The sequence below is a fragment of the Polypterus senegalus genome, chromosome 1 (assembly GCF_016835505.1).
Source record: "Polypterus senegalus isolate Bchr_013 chromosome 1, ASM1683550v1, whole genome shotgun sequence".
NCBI classification, from domain to species: Eukaryota; Metazoa; Chordata; class Cladistia; order Polypteriformes; family Polypteridae; genus Polypterus; species Polypterus senegalus.
In genome coordinates this window covers 264499635-264525015 of record NC_053154.1, presented here as the reverse complement: position 1 = coordinate 264525015, position 25381 = coordinate 264499635, and the positions used below count along the sequence as shown (strand labels likewise).

General features: G+C 38.3%; 1 protein-coding gene across 4 annotated transcripts in view; it reads left to right on the top strand.

Annotated features, from left to right (window-relative positions):
• The window catches only part of lrmda (leucine rich melanocyte differentiation associated), a 1142584-nt gene that overhangs the window by 661995 nt on the left and 455208 nt on the right, over nt 1-25381 (top strand). For all 4 annotated transcript variants that reach the window (XM_039773257.1, XM_039773261.1, XM_039773275.1 and 1 more), the window contains one exon: nt 9599-9725. In XM_039773257.1, coding sequence (XP_039629191.1) covers nt 9599-9725 — 127 coding nt within the window. The remainder of the gene's footprint in view (nt 1-9598; nt 9726-25381) is intronic.

Here is a 25381-nt window from a genome sequence, read left to right as displayed (position 1 = left end):
TTTCACTGAAGCCTAAAGCGTTTGCTGATTTTTGCTCATGGATGCTTTCCACACCTATATATCCATCTGTTCTCGCCCTGTACTTTGGAGTGCTCTGCCCTCCTTTGAGTTTCAGACTTGACATGCAGATTCTTTTAGTTCCTGTTCAGCTTTGAAAGAATCTGTTGTCATCAGTATCTTTCTGCCAATATCTCTTGGCAGTCTTTTTGCCCCTTAATTGAAAGAAAGGACATGTCTAAAAATTTTGTATTTGTGTCTGATGTTTTTTATATTTTATGTTGGTTTTGAGTTACAGTGTGTTTAGTTTATATGTAGCTTGAAAATTATTTCTTTATACTTTTACCGTGGCATTGTTATTAAATCAAAAGTAATTCTGACTTTTATAATTTATATATATACATATATATTGTGACCAGTAGGGGACATAACAGAACCCCGAATCCCAAAACAGTACCATTACATGTCTGTTCCTCCTGCACACCAGACAATGACAACTCTTCCTTTTTCTCTCTTTCTCCTTCTCAACCTCAGCGAGTGTTGTCCGACTTCCTCCCAACTATGATTCTCCAAAAGAAGTGAGACATCTCCTTTTATGGTGGGACCGGGAGTACTTTAGGGGCTATGGCAGTACACTGTGGAAGCAATTCCAGGCCATATGGAAACTCTGTTAAATATTTCTATTGGCAGCACCCAGGGACCCCAACAGGGCTGCCCTCCAGAACTGCAAGTCCCAGGCAACCTTGCGGGTGTCTATGCTGGAAGTACGCTGAGTGGAATGCCACCACCTCTTGTGTTGGGGGACGAATTGACCCTGCTATTCAACCTCCCTCAGTCCACCCCTTTCCCCAACTGGGTTTAGAACTGGGAACCATCCAGGCTAAAGTGCATCTCCATCCAGGTGATCCTTTTATTATGGCTTCCTGACCAGGCAATTACACTCCAACCCAGTCGGGATGCCTTTCCATCCTTTATAGTATCTACAATCTATATATATATATATATATATATATATATATATATACTGTATATATTTCATATACAAATGTACGTGTCCTGAAAGATTGATTAACTTAGTTATGAGTTAAATTTATAATACTTTTAAAAAAAATTACATACCAAGTAGAAAGAAGTGAAGTACATAAAGTTAGATGGAATTTAATACCAAGATACACCCTATGATACAAGATAACAGTGTGCTAGATCCCAAGATCCAAACAGATATCAATTGGGTATCATTTACACATGTGTAATACCAATAATACCAAATAAATGCTAATTGGTATACATAAAATTAGAAAATACCCGTTAATTTCTAATACCAATAACACTAATTAGATACAAACATCCAGTTTACCATGGAAGGATACAGTAACAGGGAGAAAATGTCAGCTTTCAAGAAGAGACCACCACTGTTGCTTTACAATAAAAGACAATTTTGGAGGAGCCTGTTGTAAAAGAAACATAGCAAGCAATATAAAGGATTGAGGTCCAGCTCATGGCCTTGTCTACTATTCTCTACTTATAAAAGAAAAATAAATAGAAATGGTAGTTTGGACAGACATGGTCCAGCTACTGTATAACGCATCTTTAAATGGTTCTGTGGCAGAAGATTCTTCACCGTAAGTCACTGGTTTGGCAAAGAACACCAACTTCTGTGTTCATGGTTGTTTACATACAGTAGCTCCCGCAGTGGAAGGAGCAGAGATTCCAAGACAGAGCCACAAATTATGTTGTCATTCCTCCCTGAAATTGTCTTTCTCTTTGTGTGGGGAAGAAGGAAAAGGGTAGATAATATTCAGGAGGAGAAGAAGTTGTTTTCTTAGCATACCAATGGTTCTACACAGTCAAACAAATCTACCAGTCAATGGATTAAAAAAAGAAAGAAATGTGGTCTTTTGCTGTCAGAGAAAATGTATTGATTTTGTTCTATTTGAAATTTTCAGGCAAAACTAGAACAGGGCTGATCAAAAAGGTTGCCATTAGAATGATAAATAGGTGCTTTCCCACTGCAGTATGATGTACTCCCTGGTTTACCTACATGTTATGTGTTTCCACTACACAACAGGAATTATAACCTTTATGCAAATTACACAATTTGAAAAGAAGATTGATGCGTTGCGAATTGAGAAACATTTGGGTGTTTACAATGAATTGCTTCAGTGTGGTGTGTGACACGTCACAAGAGGGAGACGGTTATAAAGAGTAATGCAGTGCGAAGTATGGTGCGATCGGGTGTTCACCTGGTGACCCATCCACCTCAAAGTCCTTCAGAGTGATCACAACTTCACTTTGTTGAGTATTGGTTTGATGTGGTGCATGGTATGCCTTACAAAATAGGTGACTCATGATGAGCAATATAGTATGAAGTGCGGCGCTCCATCTTCACTGGTACTCTACAAGGCCCAGATTATTAACAGATTGTGTAAGATTTTGCCACAGCTTCTGGTCAACCATTCTGCACAATTCATCACCTGAGCCCCACCAACTGTAGTTTCTGGTTAAATGAAAAGTACAATCTGTGGAGTAGAAGCTTAAAAAAGAGGGACTGTGGTGGGTAGGCTACAGAAGTTCCTGACTTTCTAAAATGTCTCCGGTTGATGAAAAAAGTTCCTGCAGTGGGTAAGCACATAATAATTCTTTGAAAGAAACTGATAGGCAACTTAAGGAAATGTTTGGTTGCAGTCACGTTAAGTGCACATTATTTTAATTAGTTGATTGTACCATCTCTATATTTGTTAGATTATTTGAAATCGTTTCAATTAATAACTGGGGTGTAGATATGATTTTGTAATTATACATATAGTACAGGCCAAAAGTTTGGACACACCTCCTCATTCAATGTGTTTTCTTTATTTTCTTGACCATTTACAGCACTCCATCACTCTCCTTCTTGGTCAAATAGCCCTTACACAGCCTGGAGGTGTGTTTGGGGTCATTGTCCTGTTGAAAAATAAATGATCGTCCAACTAATCTGACTTCTGCACAACACAACTGCTGGTCCCAACCCCATTGATAAAGCAAGAAATTCCACTAAATAACCCTGATAAGGCACACCTTTGAAGTGAAAACCATTTCAGGTGACTACCTGTTGAAGCTCATCGAGAGAATGCCAAGAGTGTGCAAAGCAGTAATCAGATCAAAGGGTGGCTATTTTGAAGAAACTAGAATATAAAACATGTTTTCAGTTATTTCACCTTTTTTTTGTTAAGTACATAACTCCACATGTGTTCATTCATAGTTTTGATGCCTTCAGTGAGAATCTACCAATGTAAATGGTCATGAAAATAAAGAAAACACATTGAATAAGGAGGTGTGTCCAAACCTTTGGCCTGTACTGTATGTAATATATATATATATATATATATATATATATATATATATATATACACACTCATGTATTCACTAGGATCTCTGTCCTAATTTACTTCACTTGCTAACCATGCTGTTAATCCCCAGCCACCAGACCCGCTCCACAGGCTCTTCCATGCGTTCGACATTCTTATGTAACATAATTAAAAGCAAGTAGGTTTAGAATACACCTGATAAAGACATCAAAACAAAGAATATAAACCCTCCTCAAAGCAAAAACTAATGATAGAGACAATAATATTTTATGAAATTGCTAACTGCCACTACAAATTTGAAAGCTGAGGGCTTATTATAAACAGTTGCCAAAAATGCAGCTGAGATAATTGAAATATTTGGGATTGATGTGACTGAGCTTGCAAGCAAAACTGTATTTTTTTTTTCTTTCTAAACTATGAATGCTGGGAAGTAGATGCCTAAGTTACCCATGTGATAGTCAAAAGTATAAGCAGTGGCTAAGCCTTAAGTGTGTCATTATAAATTTTCTTTGTAAAATATGTATGCACAGTTTAAAAAACTGGAAGAGCATTAGAGAGCACATGTTTAAGTAATTTTACTTGATGGCCCATATACTGTCATGCCAGTGCAGGAAATGTATATTAGAACATTAGTGGCATTTGGATAGTTATCTTCAATAATTTTACAACTTCTCAACAGTTTAGCTGACATTGTAAAACTGAGCAAAAACATAGGCGTTTGTCACATCACAACCCTGTAGAAGGTCAAGCAAAACTTCATTTCAGTACATGTGTAGCACCCAAGGTCTCATGACATTTATTAGATGGAGCCCACCGGCTGTCCTCTTTCTTGGTAGGTTAGCAGCATAACAGTTATTGGTTTTATGCTTCATTGAAGATTCTGTCCAATTAATTGAAAGAGATTTACATTCTCCACCAATAACTTAAGATGTTTTTGAACATTACCCCTTCAGTTGTTTAGGATAGACACCTCATTCACAGTACCCCAAACCTTTCATGTTTATCTTTCTTTCTATCTTTCTTTATCAATGTTCTCTAGGTCTGTCTTTTATAAAGTCCGACTTTTCTAATTTCTTTTTGGCTAGAGTTCTGCTTTCCCTAACTTCAAGGAATGCTCTAAAGGTTTTCATCTTTTCCCTGGAGTTTCTATTCCTCAGAGGACTGTGGCTGGAACAGCTCGACTCTTTTTTGGCCCCATTAAAATTCTTGAACATGGTTTCTTCTTTCTGAGTTCTGGTTGACCTTCTCTGGTGTTTATGTGTGTGTCTCTCTATGCCAGAGTCCATTAATCCTTTCTAGGAACAGAGGATAGCAGTGTGCTTTCTTAAAATATCTTACACAATTGGAAAATGCAAGGGAAACTGTGACCATGTATTATGTATATTGTCTATATTGTGGACTGTAGCTTTCTCCATATCTTTTAGAATTATACTGCAGTTAAATAAGTGTCATATTAAAGCAGGGATGCACATATGGTGTTACACAATACCCGAGTTAGTAAACATAGAATGATGAATTTGATGCCTTTAATTTAATGTCAGTAGTCTTTATGAGGCGGCACATTGGCGCAGTGGTAGTGCTGCTGCCTCACAGTTAGGAGACCCGGGTTCGCTTCCCGAGTCCTCCCTGTGTGGAGTTTGCATGTTCTCCCCGTGTCTGTGTGGGTTTCCTCCGGGCGCTCCGGTTTCCTCTCAAACTCCAAAGACATGCAGGTTAGGTGGATTGGCGTTTCTAAATTGGCCCTAGTGTGTGCTTGGTGCGTGGGTGTGTGCAAAATGTTTTTGGTTAGCAATAATTTATCTTGTCACTATATTATTGAAATGTTGGTAGTTTGTTGCACTTTATTTGCAGTATATCTGTATAGGAGTTGAAAATAATATATACTTGTTAAAAATAGTTTGCATAATCCTAGTAAAATTAAATTTACTGTGAAATCCAGAACAGCTTCCATTTCACGCAGAACATAATATGCAATTGTGCCTACAGCGTATAAAATTTAAAAATAAAAAGAAAGTACTGCATACAGTTAATATTTTCATATTTCTAACTGTGGAGTTTAATGACTTTTGGAAAAGATGTAAAAATAAACTCAGTACTCAGAAAAATGTAGATGCAAATCAGACTGATTAACGTTTAGATAAGTAAAACACCAGGATAGTGGCCTACAGCCCAAGCTCTCATGCAAGAGTCTGCAAGCTGATTGCTTTTTCCTGATTTAAAGTGTAGCTATGATTATTTAATACCGTTAGTTAAAGTATAATTAAGTCAGAACTTTCTTACTAAGTTTTTCTAATGCAGAACACCTAAGGTCTTAGTATTGACCAAGTCCATTTACTGTAACCTGTGCTCACTAAATGTATTCCTGTGTGTCTCCTGGTTTCTAATATATCAACAGTCTCTTCAGATTACCCTCAGTGAATTATTTGCTTTTTTTTACTGTATAAGAAGGTCATAATCCATAAAAATATGGGAACTTCCTTCTTGTATTTTTGGCATTTTAATGAGAGAAATAAAACTGAAGAGAGAAATCTAATAACAGAATCCTGGAGCCTAAACACAAACAACCACTAGGAGTACATTTATCGTTTGATTTACTGAGTGGAGTTTCATCCGTTTGACAAAGAACATCAACCAACAGTGGAAGACGATACCAGCATGTCAGCACATGGTGAAAAGGAGCGAAACAGAATTCCTGCACAAAACAGAAAGCAGAATCCATGTTAGTGCAAAATGTTCATTTCTCCTGATATCCTGTTGTATCGTTCATCTTCATTTTAAGGTGATTCACAACCACATGCACACTCACTTCCAATCGTGAAAGTACCCATGGTTATGATGGCGTCTCTCTAAATCACAGCTTATTTTTAAAAAATTTTTGTTTTTTTAAATAGAAATTTGTAATTTTGACTTAAAAATATACACTTAAACTTATTGTCATTTACAAAATTGCAAAAAATATGCGCAGAATTGGGGCGGCACGGTGGCGCAGTGGTAGCGCTGCTGCCTCGCAGTTAGGAGATCCGGGTTCGCTTCCCGGGTCCTCCCTGCGTGGAGTTTGCATGTTCTCCCCGTGTCTGCGTGGGTTTCCTCCGGGCGCTCCTGTTTCCTCTCACACTCCAAAGACTTGCAGGTTAGGTGGATTGGCGATTCTAATTTGGCCCTAGTGTGTGCTTGATGTGTGGGTGTGTTTGTGTGTGTCCTGCGGTGGGTTGGCACCCTGCCCAGGATTGGTTCCTGCCTTGTGCCCTGTGTTGGCTGGGATTGGCTCCGGCAGACCCCCGTGACCCTGTATTCGGATTCGGCGGGTTAGAAAATGGATGGATGGATGGGCAGAATTGTAATACCTTTGTTTGACCTTCTTCTCACTATATTATATTTAAAAGATAATTGAGAATACTAATATTTTACTGATAATGTGTTGCCTGTCAAAATTAAAAGGTAAGAAAATGTATGCATGATGGAACGTTCACTTCATCAAAGAGTTTATCACAATTTTGTTACATTTTTTGTAGCAGTAAATTCTGTTCAAAAATAACAGTGCTTAAAGAATGTAATTACATGTATTAGAAGTGTGCATAAAATAAGTTTTTTGAAACTGTTTTTCTGTATCTTGTTGCTGAAATCGCTTTTATAGCCTGCAGATTCCAACTCAAGTGATGAATCACTGTTGCTAGTTGTCGGACATAGAGGGTCTGTGGCTAATTTTAATTTACATTTCTTAAACATTACATTTTTCTATGTAGTACCCAATAGAGATTTTAAATCTGTGCCGCAGTCTCCATCTAAAATGGTTGGCTCCATCCAAATGTAATAGATAGTGGATCATTGTGGCACTTTGCCGATAAATTTTAGTGTCAGAGAAATATTGAATCATTATAATCCTTAGATGATGAGGTTGTTTTTAGTGCAACAGAAATACACACTTAGTCACCGTAGCATGAACTGTCACAACTGCAGGCGTTTTGCTATTGGGAGCAGCTGTTGAACAAATAAAAGAAAAGAAAATGTAAAAAATGTAAAAGTTGAAGTAACAGCTCTAAAGTTAAAATTGACACTAGTTACTAAACTAATTCTTAATTGAAGTCGCACAGAAGGTTTTCTCTGTTTTAAAATAAGACACATTTACAAATTCTGCACTGCTTTTTAATGTGTGATTTTAAAAGTTGACAGCTTGTCTAATAGGAGCCGAGTTGTTTCACAGGCAGACAGACATATAGACAAAGCTATGGCAGTAGATGCTTTTCACATTATGCAGTATGTGAATGTACCTAAAAAGTGATTTTTGAAACATAAAATTCCGTCATTTGGAAAGAATGTATAAGCCGTGTATTGCAGAACTTCATCTTTAGTTACATAATGTAGTAATATACTGTATGTACTGTAGTTGTCTGCATGGGCCATCACTCTGCATGAGAGCTCTCTTTGTCTCAGATTGGTCAAGTGTGATCTCTTTCACCTTTTAGCTGATGTTGCTACATTGTTCAGTTTATATTGCAACCTGTTTCTGTCATGATAATTTTAAAATAGCCATAATGCTGTGCTCCTTTCAGCTCTTAGTTATTTAGGGGTATTGTACATTCATTCAGAAATGAGTAAAAGCAAAGTTTAAAGATAACTGTTATGGGACTCTGCATTGTCCAGGTGTGTTATAGTTACTAAACTAATTGGTAATTGAAGTCGCACAAAAGTTTTTCTCTGTTTTAAAATAAGACTCGTTTGCAAATTCTCCACTGCTTTTTAATGTGTGGTTTTGAAAATTGACAACTTGGTCTAATAGGAGCCGAGTTGTTTCACAGACAGACAGACATAGCTCTGGCACTGAATACTTTTCACATTATATTGGAACGTACCTAAAAAGTGATTTTTGAAACATAGGAATTTTGTCATGTAGAATGAAGTATAAGCCTGATATTGCAGAACTTCATCTTTCGTTACATAATATATACTGTACTTATCTGCATGGGCCATCATTCTGCATGAGTACTCATTGCTTCTCATGTTGGTCAAGTGTAATCTTTTCCACCTTTTAGCTGATTTAGCTACTTTCTACAGTTTATATTGCTACCTGTTTCTGTCATGATAATTTTAAAATAGCTATAATGCTGTGCTCCTTTCATCCCCTGGTTATTTAGGGGTGTTATTCATTAATTAAGAAACGTGTAAAGGCAAAGTTTGAAGATAACTGTTCTGCATTATCCAGGTGAGTGAGTGTGCCCAGTGATGGGTTGCAGGGACAAATTGCATTACTGTATTTCATTTAGATTTCTAGACTATGTACAAACTAAGAGTATTTCCTTGCTTTTGGCATTGCTCAATCTTTAAATTGATTTCCTATAATGCAATTCCTGGCATGAAGCAGGGTTTTTGTAGAACAAATATGAATCTTTATACTGTATATAATACACTACTGTGGCTGTCCGTTTGTCTGTCCAGGATTTTAAATCACTTGTACCTCGCAAAGCGTTTGACCTATTGACCTGAGATTTGGTACAAATATACTATGTGACATCTACTGTCTGCTTTCAGGGTGATGATTGACCTCCAAGGTTATTCCTCTTTTTATTTTTTATTTTATTATAGAATCGAATTTCGGCAGCAGCCAGCAGGGTAGCCATTTGGCGTATGCGTACGGGCGTGTTCTCATCCCTATCACCGTCGCTGTCACTTCCTTTACTCTCTTCAAATCTTAAATCATTCTTGAGGCAGATTGAAGACTAAAGTGCCAGCTTAAGTGAAAAATTAAAGAAAACATACTAAGTAATTGCAACGCAAACACTGACCTAACCAGTTTTAATGCATAACGATGCCGACAAAAGAAGAGAAGAAGAGCTGCTCAGGAAGCAGCAAGCGCATCAACCTCTGAGCAAACGAATGCTAAATGTACAGAGAAAGAAGATGAAAAGAGTATGAAAACTATGAATGCTCAAGTCAAGTGTATTCATGTAGTGTTACTGGTAAATAATATATATTTTCAAACTGAAAAACATATGAGCGGCCAAAAAAAATAAAAACAGCATACAGCTGATAGAGGTTCTTCTATATGTCTCCCCGTTTTTCTGTTGGTCGCCTCATCTTTAATTCATCAAATACATTTGCATTGTAATGCTTGATTTGGCAGCTTCCCTATCAACCCCAGGTACATATCATCAGCAATTTGCTCTGTGATTGCTTAAACTGAACTTTCATTAATTTACCATATAGACTTGCAGCTCATTGTTGTCTTTCATTCTCTGACCTATCTGATATTTTTCCAGGTACTTTGTGCTGCACAAGCTGCCAAATCTGAAGTTTTTAGATGCCCGCAAAGTGACCAGAAAAGAATTTGAAGAGGCTAAAACCCGTGGAGCGTTCATGAAAGTAGTGAAGCCCAAGGATGATAAGGTAAGGCTGAATAATTCATTTGGACTAAAGGACAATCAGATTGATCTGATGATGTGTCCAACCTTGTTTTATAAATAAAGTCCTCGAATGGCCATTAAGTGGTTTATAATGGGTCCCCTGATCAAGTTAAAACTGTTTGCTTTAGAAATGAAAACCTCATTTTATGTATTATTCTGGTCAGCCAGAGGAAGATAAATCGCCAAAATAGTTGTTGAAACTGGATTTTCCAAAGTCGCACTTTGTAAGTAAATAGCAATTGTCTTTGTCTTTTTAGAGGCAAAAATATGAAAAACGTTATATTGTCTTCACATTGTGTTCCTTTGCTTAATATGGCTAAACCCCTTTTATGGATTTCTAACTTGTGTAGCTTCCAGTAACCACACTTAATGAGACTGATCACCACAAAAGGAGATTTCTTTTTAATGACTAGATTTTGACCTCATTTCATTTCTGTAAGTCTAGATCAAAGTAGACGGCGCCTGTCCAGTCAGGGTTGTGCAGCTGAACGTGACAACGGTTCTCATTGGGATGACAGGCCGTGTATCTGACAGTCAAAATTGCTTAATTACACTCTGTCTGTAATTATTCTTCACTTCTTGTTATGAAAACTTCTTGTTTTTGTCAGATGAAAACGTTTCTGATGGATCTGACTTTTTATTTTTTGTTTTGGCTAAGTTTTTAAGGAGTCCTTGATTTTGTGTGATTAAAAACAGGCATCCAATGTATTCCTTTAGCTCTTCAATGGAAATCGCTAAACGACATATCCTTAATGCTGACCATTTTCAGGCAGTGGCTTCTCTGAAGTAGCATATGCAATGCTTATTTTTACATTGTAAACATAAATTTATGTATTTGTTTTGGTAATTACTGAACTGTTCAGGACTAGTTAATTAAATGATTGGCATGACAACTGAATAAGCATTTAGATGGCACACATCAATCTTAAAAGTGGCTGCTCTGTGTGATTCTCTGTTGTTTCTTTACCTATTATGTGGTTTTACAACTAGACATTAGCATTTTTGTTTTTGTGTATGTGTGATCGTGTATTTTTGCTTTCTACATATTACATATATGGAGGAAGTATTGTTTCCATTAAAAAAAATCAAGTTCATACTTTTGGCAGTACAACATGTTTGTTATCCATAGAATATATTTTGATCATTTTAGAAAAATATATATCAATGTGTATTGTGGAGCTCGGCCCGGGCGCAGACAGGCGGACACGTTCGTGTCACCCACTACACGTTTATTTGCCATTTTTTACAGTCCCCAAAGTCCAGGCCTCACAGTTCAATGCCTTCCTTTCCTTCAGGCCGCCTCCTTGCCTCCTCCCAGACGTCCTTCTTCCACCCGACTCAAGTCATCACACGAAGGGAGGCGGCCCCTTTAATAAGCACCCATATGCGCTCCAGGTGTGTTCCGGCAATCTCCCACCGATACGCTCCAGTGTGGCGGAAGTGCCAGCTGCATCCCCAGAAGCACTCCGGGTGTCCCTGCTCGTCTTCCCCCCAGCACTTCCAGGTGTGGCGGAAGTGCTGAGGTCCAGGGCTCCAAAGGCGTAGGGACACCCCCTGGCGGTGACCACGGGCTCCCACAGGTACCAGGGCGGTCATCCCCACATGGTCTGGGGAAGGTGCAAGCTCTCCTCTGGTCCTCCTGGGCATCCCGGCCAGGTCGCCACCCCAGCCATCTCCGACAGTATGTAGTAAAAAATGTAGTGGTCACGGTAACTCAAGAACAAAAACACCATTCCAGTGAAATTTTGCAGACAACAGTATATCATTAGCTGTAAGAGCTGATTAAGTTTTGGTGACTTCTAACTATTTAACTTTTGAGCTTTTAAATATTAAGGTTTTTAAAATTGATAAAAACAGCAGCTAAACCACTGCGTAGATGCTCTTAAAGTTTGGTCTGCACAAACCAATCTTTTAGTTTTTACAAAGGAATCTGGAATAGTTGACAAAACCAAAGTATATGACAACATTTACTTAGACTTTCAAAAAGCCTTTGATATGTTCCCAAACCGGAGATTACTTCTGAAACTAGGAGCTGTAGCCATCAGAGGTAACCTACAAAACTGGATCTCAAGTTGGCTAACTGACAAGAGACAAGGACTACAGATAAGAGAAGAATGTTTCACGTGGGTCATCAGTGGGCCTCACCCCATGTTACTTTTTCTAGTCTACATTAATGATATTGATTTCAGTATGGCTAGTAAACCTGTGAAATTTGCAGATGACACTAACATTGGAGGAATGGCATACATTGGGGAGGCAGCATAAAGAATTCAAAAAGACAGCTTCAGAATTGACTGAACACTTGGGGCAATTCTGTTTTATGTAGAAAAGTGCAAAATTCTATACATGGGCAAAAGAAACATCAATTATAAATACAAGATGGCAGACTCTGTCTTGGAAAGGATTTATGTTGACACGTTTTCATTGTCTAAGCAATGTACAGAAGCAATTAAAATGGCAAATAAAATGTTAGTTTTATTGTAAAAACTGTTTAATAATAATCAAGGAGCATTATGCCCAGGCTTTATAATTTATAAATAAGACTGCATTTGGACTATTGTATAAAGCTCTGGTTACCATGCTACATAAAAATACCAAGCAGCAATTGATGTTGTACAGAGGAGAGCAACAAGGTGCATCCCATCCTAGTCTTACAGACTCAGAAAATTACATCTGTTTAGTTTTAAGCAGAGAAGACTGTGCGGGACATAATCCAGATCTTCAAAATCCTCAAAGGCATTGATAAAGTAGATCCACTAGAATTCTTTCAGCTTAAGTGTGAATCACATACTAAAGGGGAAGTGCACTTTTCATATAATCTGATGGAATCTTGAAATAAAGATAGAAAAAGTGGAGAAACATTAGTTCATGCTAGCAAGACAGATTTGACTATGGCTTGTGAAAACAGATGATGTCTAGCAGCATGGGCTCAATAAACTCATTGTTCTCATGGGGTTCAGATTTAGGGATTCCAGGAGGACTGTTTTCAAGCACTGCCTGTGATTTCCTGAAAGTGTGAAGCCTGCCAAGATGGGTCAATCCTGGTAGAAGTAGCCAAAGGGAGTTGCAGGCAAAATGCAACTGAGTGTCTTCTAAAGATTTTAGCTGTCTTGACTGTGTGGAGGTCCAAAAATTTCTGGCACTCTTGATTCTTTTTTTAAAGTGTAAGTTTTAACATAGTTTGACTCACTGGGGGATTCAGCCCCATGTGAATGCATAAGATAAAGACCAAGTTAACAGGCATTGCCACTGCTTGGCACATCAGAGTCCTTTGGCAGTGTAGTTGAGCCGATGCCTCATTGCATGACTTCTAGTCGTTGGGTAGTCAGACTTGCCGACTATTGTATTGTCACTGGACAAAGTCAGTGTAAATGAAGGAAAATTGCTGAGCATGTCACATTTACTAACAGATTGCTGATCTTTCAGTGTATTCGTGCCCTTCCCTTTTTGTGACACCCAATAACATGCTTCCTGACAGATTTGGGCCTATACAAACGGTTAGCGGGTACTACAATTTCAGACGCAGTCTCTGCACTTTTTTTTAAATTTTCCATTCTGTCCTTTTACATAAACTACTAGACATCAGACAGATGATTGTGATTGTGATGTCCAAACCCCCTATATTCCTTATTCCTCATCACTGCCTTATTTGAATTGTACTTCCGGCTAAGCATTCACTGGTTGTCAGCTCTCATGCACAATGAGCCAACCTTGGTATTTAAAGGCAAAACCAAATATTTCATTTTGTTGGAGCAAGTCATGAACTAGTTGGACTGAGTCACTGGGAATGTCACATTATGCGACCAGCTTCACAGGAGCAGACTAACTCAGGCTTGCTAAGATTATATAAATGAAGGCTATGACTAAAAATCGCTAAAAAAAGTCACGTAATGTAACAAAAGCCTTTAGGTCAAGTTTGGGCTGTGTGTTGTACTGCTTAACCTTTGGGGGCATTCTTATTTTTAATTTAAATTAATAGACAGAGTTGAATGAAATGAAATAATAATGATGATTGAATGACTAGAACTCGGAGGTGTTTGCCCTTTTAATCACAATGTATATGTGTATATTTGAAACTGATAATTCTGCTGGTAGTTTGTGTGTTTTCATTGATGTTTTGTAGAACGACTATGCACAGAACAGACAGGGTTATTATTTTCACTTTCTGTGTTTGTGTTTGAGTCATTTGATATCAGCACGTAATATTTGGAAATCGGTTACATATTTTTGCTGTATTCTTTAAAAGGTATTCAAAATTGGTGTTGAGTGTTGAGGACCTTTCAGTGGACTAGAGCTGTTTATGTAAATATGATATAAATTAAAAGCAATTACTAACTGCTAACTGACTCTTGAACTGAAAATGAAGTAAGGCACTTCTCTGATAGTGAATGTGCATATTTATAGACTTAAATGCACAGTATAGTATAACAAAAAAATGATGAGATTGTCGTGTTTGTCTTTTTTCCTGCTGTATATTTACACTGGTGATGTTTAGCTTCTGGTAAAAGTCAAAGACCTTTCTGAAACCGGAGCAACTCTTAAAATAATAATACACAAAAAACATTCTTATTATGGGTTTAAATTAATAGTCCACAAAAAGTTGAATAAAATGAAATTATAGAGCTGAGTGACTAGAACTGGGATGTTGACAAGAAAATTCAGAATGTAAGAGAATAAACAAAGCAATAAATTTCAGAGAAAGCTGCAATTATCTTAAAATGACAACTGAAATATGACTTTCTCTGACTTTTTTGATGGATTATCTTTTATGTGTGATTTGCGGCTAAGGAGTTTGAATCCAGGGCATGTTAATTGATAGAAAAAAGAAATAGGAAGAGCCAAATTATTTTTGTGTGGAAAAAATACAAAAATGCATGATTCATAGTTTATATTGAGGAGATCCAGTGAGAGAAACTGCAATCCTTTATGAAGAACGTTAACATTCTTTCACAATGCTAGAGAGTCATCTAAGTTTTTTCTAATTGTATTTTATTCACAATTTCTTCTCTTATTTGAGACCATTATTTATTTTTTTACATTTTCAAGTGTCTTATCCCATTTCTATGCTCCATGACTGATCTGGAATGTTAGGTCAATTGGTTATTCTAAAGTGGACTTGCGTGTGTGAGTGGACTCTTCTATGCACTGATGCCTTATCTAAGGTTTTCTCTCCCTTTCACTCAGCTCTGCCAGGATAGATTCTGGCCCCCATAACTATGAATCAGATTAAGAGAATATGAAAGTATTATTCCACTGTTGCCATATACTGTATGTACATTAATTGGAACTTTTAGTCATAATTCTAAACAATTTTTCTTTTACTTTAATACTGTCTAGCTGGTTTTGCATATTGGTGATAATGACAAGCTGTCCAGCGCTAATTATGGTGAAACACTGTGTTCATCCTGCTTTTCTCCAACTCCTTCATTAGATTTTTTCACACTACCACAATGTGTTTGGTATTGTTTTTCTGAGAGAGCTTAACTCTTCTTTGTCATGTTTACAGGTCTGGAATAATTTTAACATTGCTATGAATAAAATGTTGTACAGTAGTTTCTGTGTTATTCATCTCAAGGATAGATTCAAACAAAAGGAAAATGAAACCTAAAATAATCAAATAATTACCAGGGCACTTCTCTTGTAGTACCGACAAAGAAGAAACCCAGACGGCCACTCACAATGCGCGGCTTTCTATAAAATGCATTTTAAATAGTTTTGAGAGGCTTTACATTGTTTTGATAAATTATCAGTTGTTAGCTATGAGGGTTTTGCTTTGCTCATGTGTATACCAGTTCTCGCCTTACTCTCCCGAGATGATATACTGTTACTCCTTCATGAATATCTCTTTAAGAATTCAAAACTTTATTATTTGGATAAACTCCATCCATCCATTCATTTTCAAAATGTATCCAACTCAGGTTCACCTCTCCCAGTCGATATCTGTCTGTCCTAATAGAATTGAGCGCAAAGAGGAATACAGCTTCGGATGGAGTGTCAGTCCATTACCGCTCTGCCACACAATGGCAAAGCAACGTGAACTTGGAGATGAATTGTAAACCAGATAAAAGTTGTGGATTGAAACCAGCAAGAAAAATGAATATGCGTCAAAGGTAAAACCAAGAAAAAAAAACACCTCAAAATCAAAAATTCCCACCCAAGAATTCAGGTACTAAGACATCTAGAAAAAAACTACTTGCAAAAAACTTTTGAGAAATTATCCTTACAATTGAACATTGAGAATCATGCGGTACTTTTTATGTACCATCTCATCAATAGTGTCACATGTGAGACTTCCAGAATTGTGTTTTGTGGCATTGAGTCAGTGTGCAATGCAATAGGCACCTAAAATGTCAATGCTCACTAAAAACAAAGTACTGTGGCAATGTTTAAAGAATATAGCAATAACATTAAATAACAAGTATCAAATTAAAAGTAGGAAATGAAAATGTAAGTAAATTTTCCTTATGCTTCGAAGTCACCTCCATGTCATTTTTTTGAAGGCTTTTAGGGATTTACTCCTCTTACCAGATGCCATATGAAAGGAAGGGTGACCAAACCTTTAGAGAAAAGCACATCAATATTTATATGCACAGTTTAACATGATTAATGAACTAATGACCCTCTGCATTGTGGTGATCCAATTGAGGTGGTTCGGGCATTTAATATGGATGCCTCCCTATGGAGATTTTATAGGTAGAACCAACTGGGAGGAGACCCCTGGGGAAGACCCAAGAAGGATTACATCTCCCAGATGGCCTGAGAACACTTTGGGATCCCACTTTATGAGTTGACAACTGTGGCTGGGGAAAAGGACATTTGGGCCTCACTGTTACCCCTGCGACCTAGCTTCAGATAATTGGTGGAAAATGAGGAATGAATGAAATTATAAGGCCACCAGAACCATCAGGTGCTCTCATTCTGGTCAGTCACCAAGTTGGGCCAACTAATTTTTCGGTTGGAAAGCAGCTCTCTTTTTTGTTATATAAAAACAGCATAAGATTCACATGCAGAAAGATGCCTGTACCTTCTTTCTCCACTCCTCTCATTGATCCACATTCCAGAATAGACAAAAGACTGGTAAACTATACTGAACAGAAGTCAGGTTCTTCTGCATCCTGCTGTTTCATCCACATATCTCGAGAACTAATACTCAGCTAGGGTTCAGAATTTCATCTGATAGTAGCCCTGTTAATCAAGATGAACTGACTTTACAAGCACAGCAGCGTCCAGGAACAAAAGAGTGACTGAATATCATAGCTACCATCTGAACCTCTTTGTTGTCCTGCTTGCTTGAATAACACCCAGAAATGAACACTTAGCCCAGTTAGCAGAAGGCACATCTTCCCTTACACACTATTGTGCAACTTCCTTTTTCACTTTGTCTCTCCTGTTCATTCACATGTGTGCCCCGTTCCTGCTGTTCTGCCATTCTAGTCATGGCCACTATCTCAGTGACGTGTCTGAAAAAGACTGGAATAGAGTTTTACTTCAGAAGGATGACCTTGGTGCCTAAACTCTGCAATGTGGAAGACAGATTTTGACACATTATCTGCTGATGCTGCGGATGACTAAGGCTGTTTTGCAAAAGCATATTGTAATGACTCTGTCAGCCAAGACAAAAGGAGAAATACCTATAGAATCACAGATGATGAAGAATGGGGCAAACAGAAATGGGTGCATAGTACTTTACTGCAATTAAAGCACAATGTGTATCTACACAACATCAGACCTCTGAATGAAAGCTTGCTTATCAAAACTGGTTCAAATTAGTAACCTTAATAACTGAACAATGAGCCAAAGTATATTAATCTCATTTTCACTTTTAACAAGGATCACACATGGCAATGGTAGCTAATCTTAAATATTCACAAGTTTGCCTATTTAGAAAGCAAGGAATCCTTTCACATAGCACATTGCTTTGCATTAAAGCACACAAGTCACAGATAGAAAACCCTTGTAATATCAAGAAACACATGACCTGTTTTGTAAAAAAAAATCTTAAAACATCCATGGAATCTAAAACAACTGTTTTATGTTGTACATATTTTAGTATTGTGTGACTTCCTGTGTTTTTCTATCCTTGCGTCAAGTGTAATCATAGCATAACGTTCTCAAACCTGCTAGATCTACATCAATGTCAGAGGGCAGCAGAATTTATCCTGGCAGCATTAGATGCAAAGCAGGAACAACTCTCAATGGGGTGCCAGGCCTTCAAAGAGCACACCCACCCACCTCAAACAGTCAGGCCCAGCTTAGCCTAACACCCATGTCTCTTTGGGATACAGAAGGAAACTCAAAGATTCTGTAGATGAATTCATACAAATGCAGGGAGAATATCCAAACAGTGCATGTCTCTCTGATATTTCCAGAAGGAGGAGAACCCACATACCTACAAACAAACATGAGGTTAGTGTGCAAACTTTTCATTTCTCTTTGGAATGTAGGACTGATGTGGCAGTCCTATAGAAAAATCCCTGCAAACACAAAGAATACGTGTGAGCTCTGCATAGACATCAGGCAAGTAGAATTCAAACTCTTCATGCTGGATTTGTGAGGCAGCAAAGTTAACTAAGTCACTACTTTATTGCTCTAATTTACTAGGGTGTTGTACCATGTCATCCATTATGGATGTAGTGAGAAGTTAAGCAAAATGACACCTTTTATTGGCTAACTAAAAAAATTACAATATGCAAGTTTTCAAGGCAACTCAGAATCTTGCCTGAAGAAGGGGCTTAAATTACCTCGAAAGCTTGCATATTGTAATCTTTTTAATTAGCCAATAAAAGGTGCCATTTTGCTTGACTTGCCCTATTTTATAAACAATAGCCTTGTATCTGTAATTCTTGTGTTTACCATTAAGTTGTATTATCCATCCATCCATTATCCAACCCGCTATATCCTAACTACAGGGTCACGGGGATCTGCTGGAGCCAATAGTTGTATTATTAATTTTCTTAATAATGATCATGTTTCATTTACTTTGAATCATATCTAATAGCTAAGAAACGCAGTCGATGGAGAACGTTGATAAGAAATCCTGAGGTTTCATGAATTATTTTTTAGTTTTGCCAAAAGCAAAGCCAATTGTGCATAAGAAAGCATCTCATACATGTTCCCTAGAGCGACAATGTGAAATGTTATGTTCGTATGCAACACGTACATCGAAATGTAGGAAACAACGTGACACGAAGGTAAGCACCACAGCGTGCTGCGCCAGTTGTTTAGAAGTATCAGAGCTTTCTCTCTTGGTTTTCTTAACTAAAAACAAGTTTAAATCTAGATTTTAATCACTTTTAAATTCAATCACAGATAATAAGAATAGAAATTCAAGCTTTGTCAATATAAATCTTTAAAATATTATTTAAAAAGAGGGACAGGCAGAGTGTAGACTTTAAATTCTTTATTGCTGCAGTCCTTACAAGAAGCTTGGCCTAATGACTGTTTACTTCGTTACTCTATAGCACAAAAAAAAAAAGCATACACAATTAGAAAGCACTGAGCATGTTACAAAGATTGTTTTGAGTGACATTAATGCTAATCTCCAAGAAAACAGCTAAATGAACATAGCCGTATATAGACATTACCCTTTGAAAAGTTGCATACTATACGTGTGGTGTAAATACAGTCAAAGGCATACTTGTGCTTGGCAGGGAGGTCTGACTGGCTCTTCTGTCATGGAAGCATTTATACAGTCTTTGTTTTGAGTTTGATGAGACCTGAAATGGCAGCCATAACAAGCTCTGCAGGGCATGTGTACAGTTTGTCGTTAATTGCCTTCATCATCACCATCCCAATTGTCGGCTGACCAATAGAGCAGGTCACCAATTAATGAAGCTGTAGACAAAGCTACTCAAGAGTATGGGCATTGAAAATGATGGCATAATTAGATATTTGTGTTTGCTTTCATGTTTTGTTCAGTAGGGTGTCTTACAATAAAAGACAGGGTGCCATTAACAATGTTACAGCACACTATAATTAGTGCTCTTCTTGTTTCCTTTTGCTACATTTAAAGATGGCACAGCTTCATTTTTGAAAAGATCTCATTTAATTATTCTAAAGGAAAAAATGTGTCTTAATTACCTAATACTCATTCTACATGGTATAAAAAAGTTGTTTTATCTCTGCTTAGTTGTTATTAAGTGAGGACCTTTTTAATTGTTCCAGATACAGGTAAAAAGACAGACATAAATTATACTTGTAAATGTTTTATACTAGTTGTTAAGTCACGATTCTTCTGTGTAGGGGAAAAGGGTCCTGTGGAAATATAGCACCGTGGGCAATAAGAATAAAACAAAAATCACCCATCCATCCATTTTCTAAATCTACATCTTATATTTCAACATGGGTTAGAGCCAGCATATGGGCAAGCATAGAATGAGTCAGCAGTCTATCACTGTCTATCACAGCTCACGGAATGGCACTACCAGGCTGATGAACAACTTCTTCCTGGATATTATTACATTAACTCTTTCAGTGCTGATGTCGACTTTTGTCAAAAGGAGGAGTTGACAATGGTAATCAACTGTAAACTGTGACAAAACCAACTGTTATGTTTTAGTTGGACTCTCGTCGCTAGAAGGAAAGTTAGATTCATTGGTTTGACCGAGATTCCCTGCGCTCTCATCAGTAGCAAGGCGCACACAACGTCAAAAATGGCACTGACACCTGGCGAGAGATCAAAGCGAATGCGTAAAGCAAAATACTCCGTGGATGACGTTTTGCCTATTATCTCTCAACTGGACTATGACCTGTCAGACTCAGTTTTTGATTCAAGTGATCAAAAACGAATGTGAGGTTCCAGCTTCAGCTAATCGGTCCTCAGCTAATCGTAGTACTGACAGTGTTTGCCAGGGAGGACTGCCACTTAACAATGATAAGAGGTAGAAGCCAGACTATAATGCACTGCGACTATGACCGTGCTGCTGTCCCAGCCATGCAAAAACAGACTGGTAGCAAGCCTGCTGCACATTCTTGGCAAACTGGCAGCCATAGTATGCAGCAACAGACTTTTTATGTTGATTTCTGAGTGAAATCATTGTTTCCTGGAAAAAAAAAATCAGCCCTCAAAGAGTTAATGAATACAACATCACTAAATCTGAACACTCTGTGTGATTTATACTACACTTTGTATTTTGTTTCAGTAGCCACATATACTAAACTATTGCTACTAACTTTGTTACTTGCTGCTAATTACAGAGCAAACTGCAGTAATATTTAGATAGATAGATAGATAGATACTTTATTAATCCCCAAGAGGAAATTCACATACTCCAGCAGCAGCATACTGATAAAAAAATGTAATTAAAGATTGATAAAAATGCAGGTATAACAGACAATAACATTGTATAATGTTAACGTTTACCCCCCCCGGGTGGAATTGAAGAGTCACATAGTGTGGGGGAGGAAAGATCTCCTCAGTCTGTCAGTGGAGCAGTACAGTGACAGCAGTCTGTCGCTGAAGCTGCTCCTCTATCTGGAGATGATCCTGTTCAGTGGATGCAGTGAATTCTCCATGATTGACAGGAGCCTGCTCAGCGCCCATCGCTCTTCCACGGATGTCAAAATGTCCAGCTCTGTGCCTACAATAGAGCCTGCCTTCCTCACCAGTTTGGCGTGAGGCGTCCCTCTTCTTTATGCTGCCTCACCAGCACACCACTGCGTAGAAGAGGGCACTCGCCACAACCTTCTGATAGAACATCTGCAACATCTTATTGCAGATGTTGAAGGACGCCAGCCTTCTAAGGAAGTATAGTCGGCTCTGTTCTTTCTTACACAGAGCATCAGTATTGGCAGTCCAATCCAATTTATCATCCAGCTGTACTCCCAGGTATTTATAGGTCTGCATCCTCTGCACACAGTCACCTCTGATGATCATGGTGTCCATGAGGGGCTTGGTCCTCCTAAAATCCACCACCAGCTCCTTGGTTTTGCTGGTGTTCAGGTGTAGGTGGTTTGAGTCGCACCATTTAACAAAGTCCTTGATTAGGTTCCTATACTCTTCCTCCTGCCCAATACTGATGAAGCCTACGATAGCAGTGTAATCAGTGAACTTTTGCACGTGGCAGGACTCCGAGTTGTATTGGAAGTCTGATGTATATAGGATGAACAGGACCGGAGAAAGTACAGTCCCCTGCGGTGCTCCTGTGCTGCTGACCACAATGTCAGACCTGCAGTTCCCGAGACACACATACTGAGGTCTGTTTATAAGATAGTCCACGATCCATGCCACCAGGTGTGATGGTTAACTCCCATCTCTGTCAGCTTGTCCCTAAGGAGCAGAGGTTGGATGTTGTTGAAGCCGCTAGAGAAGTCCAGAAACATAATTCTTATAGCACCACTGCCTCTGTCCAAGTGGGAGAGGGATCGGTGTAGTATATAGAAGATGGCATCCTCCGCTCCCACCTTCTCCTGGTATTCGAACTGCAGAGGGTCAAGGGCGTGGTGGACCTGTGGCCTCAGGTGGTGAAGCAGCAGCCTCTCCATGGTCTTTATGACATGTGATGTCAGAGTGACAGGCCGAAAGTCATTCAGCTCACTATGACATGATACCTTTGGGACTGGGGTGATTCAAGATGTTTTCCAAAGCCTCTGGACTCTCCCCTGTTCCAGGCTCAGGTTGAAGATGCACTGTAGAGGACTCCCCAGCTCCAATGCACAGGCCTTCAGCAGTCGTGGTCGATACTCCATCTGGACCCACTGCTTTGCTGGCACGAAGTCTCCTCAGCTGTTTGCTCACCTGGGCTGCTGTAATTGTGGGTGGGGGGAAACTCTCTCCTATGCTGGTATCAGGAGAAGGATGGGTGGAGGGTGCAGAACTCTGAGGTGAGAGTGGGTTAGGGTGGTCAAACCTGTTAAAGAAGTTGTTCATCTGGTTTGCTCTCTCCACGTCTCTCTCGATGGTGACACCCCACTTCGAGCTGCAGCCAGTGATGATCTTCATCCCATCCCACACTTCCTTCATGCTGTTACACTGCAACTTCTGCTCCAGCTTTCTCCTGTACTGCTCCATCACTGCCCTGAGCCGGACTCTGAATTCCTTCTACGCGCGCTTGATTTATTTTAGCCATTGTTATCTTACTGTATTATGTATTAATATTATTTCTTTCTATTTATTGTTTATCTGTGATACCTTTATCACAAAGTCTGTGTGGTTAAGTGGGAACTTTTTGTTATGTAGTGTGTGTGTGTGTGTGTTTTTTTTAATTGGGTTATCGTGGGCACTGTTTAATTACTATGAACTGAGTACCAAAGTTTGTTTCTGCACATGGATGTTGGAATGATGATAAAAGATTCATGATCCTTTACAGCATCACAACCAATTACCCATACATTCATATCTTTAAAATGTGTGAGGAAACCAGAATGCTTCGAATTAAACCTACGGGACAAGTACATCAACTCTACACAGAGAAAGCACAGGCCACCATAAAGTACAAACAAGCTGTAAAAATAAAATGCCTGTTAACGGTTTAAATTTTATTCTTGCTCCTATACCAACAGTCGTATTTTGTTATTTTCTATTTGCTTAATGTTCTAATATAGTACAATATGTTGCCATGAGCTTTTAAATATCATCCTGAAATGGAGAGTTACACCTTTTGATAAAGAACCACTCCTTAAACCTAAAACCTAAACTGCCATTGTGAAATGTGGGCAGATTGCGTACTTTAGGCAGTATGTAGCCCTTGAGAGTTTATTGTGAATGGCCGTGGACCTGCCTTACTTGTAACTGTATAGACCATCAATCAAAATAAGAAATTGTTTATAAATCAACACCCTGATGTATTCTGTCTCTTCTGCCTTCTGGGACAGGAGGGAAGCACACCTTTTGTATCAAATTAAGATTAATGATGATTAGTTCAGGACAATAGTAACGTGTTGTTTTCAGATCCACAGTCTACTTTTTCAGCAAAGAATCAATGATCATAGGCTCTTTCTTCTTCTTCTTTGTTGTGGACGTTTAAAGGCATCTCCACCTATGCTGCTTAATGTATCTTTGTCTTATACAGGGCATTAAATTTCATCCATTTCTCCCCCCCACCACTCCCACTTCCAAGTTGTCTCATCAGGCACCTTCAGCCTTTAAATGTTGTTTCTGGTTTAAAGGCAGATAAGCATATTTTGCAGGAAGAAAGTATCACATATACATACTAATTAAAATTCAAAAAGTGGAATAGAATACTATTTGTCAGCTTTTTTGGTAATATGTTTTTGTGATACTAGTCCTTCAGCTGTTGTAGTTGATTCCATTTGCATCCTTAAAGTAATACTCCAGCCAAAAGTATATACTGTATATGTATCTTATGTTTTCATGTACACTGACGGAATACAACCATGGCGACCCATGCTATGTAATAGTAAATAATGTGAAAAACGTCCATGGAAAAAAACTAAATTCTCTACTCTTTTCGCATAATCCACATGTTTGTTAACCAGCTGTATGCTCAAAATGTGCAAAAAGGAGACCCGCCTCCCCCCCTCATTCATCGGTCAAGAGTCCTGTCTTCAAATCAAAAGCACAAAATTAGAGGAATGCACCTGCTTTTCCCAAAGTGACTGTTAATAATATTTAAGCAAAAGACTCATTCTTTCTGCATGTTCTGAGCATACAACGTGGTACCAGACGTTGATTATATGACAAGAGTAATGCGAGAATGTTTTTTTTTCCCATGGATGTTTTTTTCACATCGCTTGCCCTTGTGCAGCAAGAGTCTTTCTCTCATTCTGCACACTAACACAAGATACTTTTTTTTTTGGCCATCACTACAAACTACATGAGGTAAGTAACATAAAATATAATCATTTTTTGGTGGAGTCTTCCTTTATCATTAGCCTGAGACTGGCTTTCAGCTATGGCTAAAACTTAAAACTTCCTTTGTCAAGTCACTTTAATACTCTTAAGCATAGGAAGGACTTGGACTTGTATTTACTTCTTCCCTGTAAAGTGACTGCATGTCTTGATTTAGTAATACACCATAAAAGCATCATAGTAGAGCTAAAATGTGAGCCTGATGCTTGAGGTGTAAACAGAACTGGTAACACAGGTGTAGGTCTGGAGTGTGCAGACCCCTAAGTGGCCTAAGTTGTAGGCATTTAATATTATATAACAGTGTCTGGGGTCACACAAAATGATTTTTTCTGCAAGCAGTTTTTAAAGCATTGCTTGCTAATTACAGCTTGACAACTTTCAAACTGTAGTGCTGCAGTAGATAGCCGGTTTTATACATTTACAAATCCTTTATGTGAAGACACATTCACTTAAATGGAATCAAAGAATCCTGAGAACATCCACACAAATACATGAAAAGTGTACAGACTCCACATAGATAGTTGCAAGGCTGGCATTTGAACCCAGAAATTCTGTAGTTATGGTACAGCAGCAATAATCACTGCCCCATGGTAGCTGTAATCAAGGGAAGCTGAAATGTGACACTACACACTTGAGGGGGGCACCAACATCTTCCCTGCTTTATGTGTGTGAAAGGCGGTATGATTTCTAAAATAAATGCAGCACATAAGATTATTAAACAAACAATTGGCTCCATGGGTGATATTAAATTATCCAGAAGGACCTGATATGTCTATATGGTTGAAGTCATATTTATTTGTGATACAGTGTCTCCTGTTGCACACTGTATT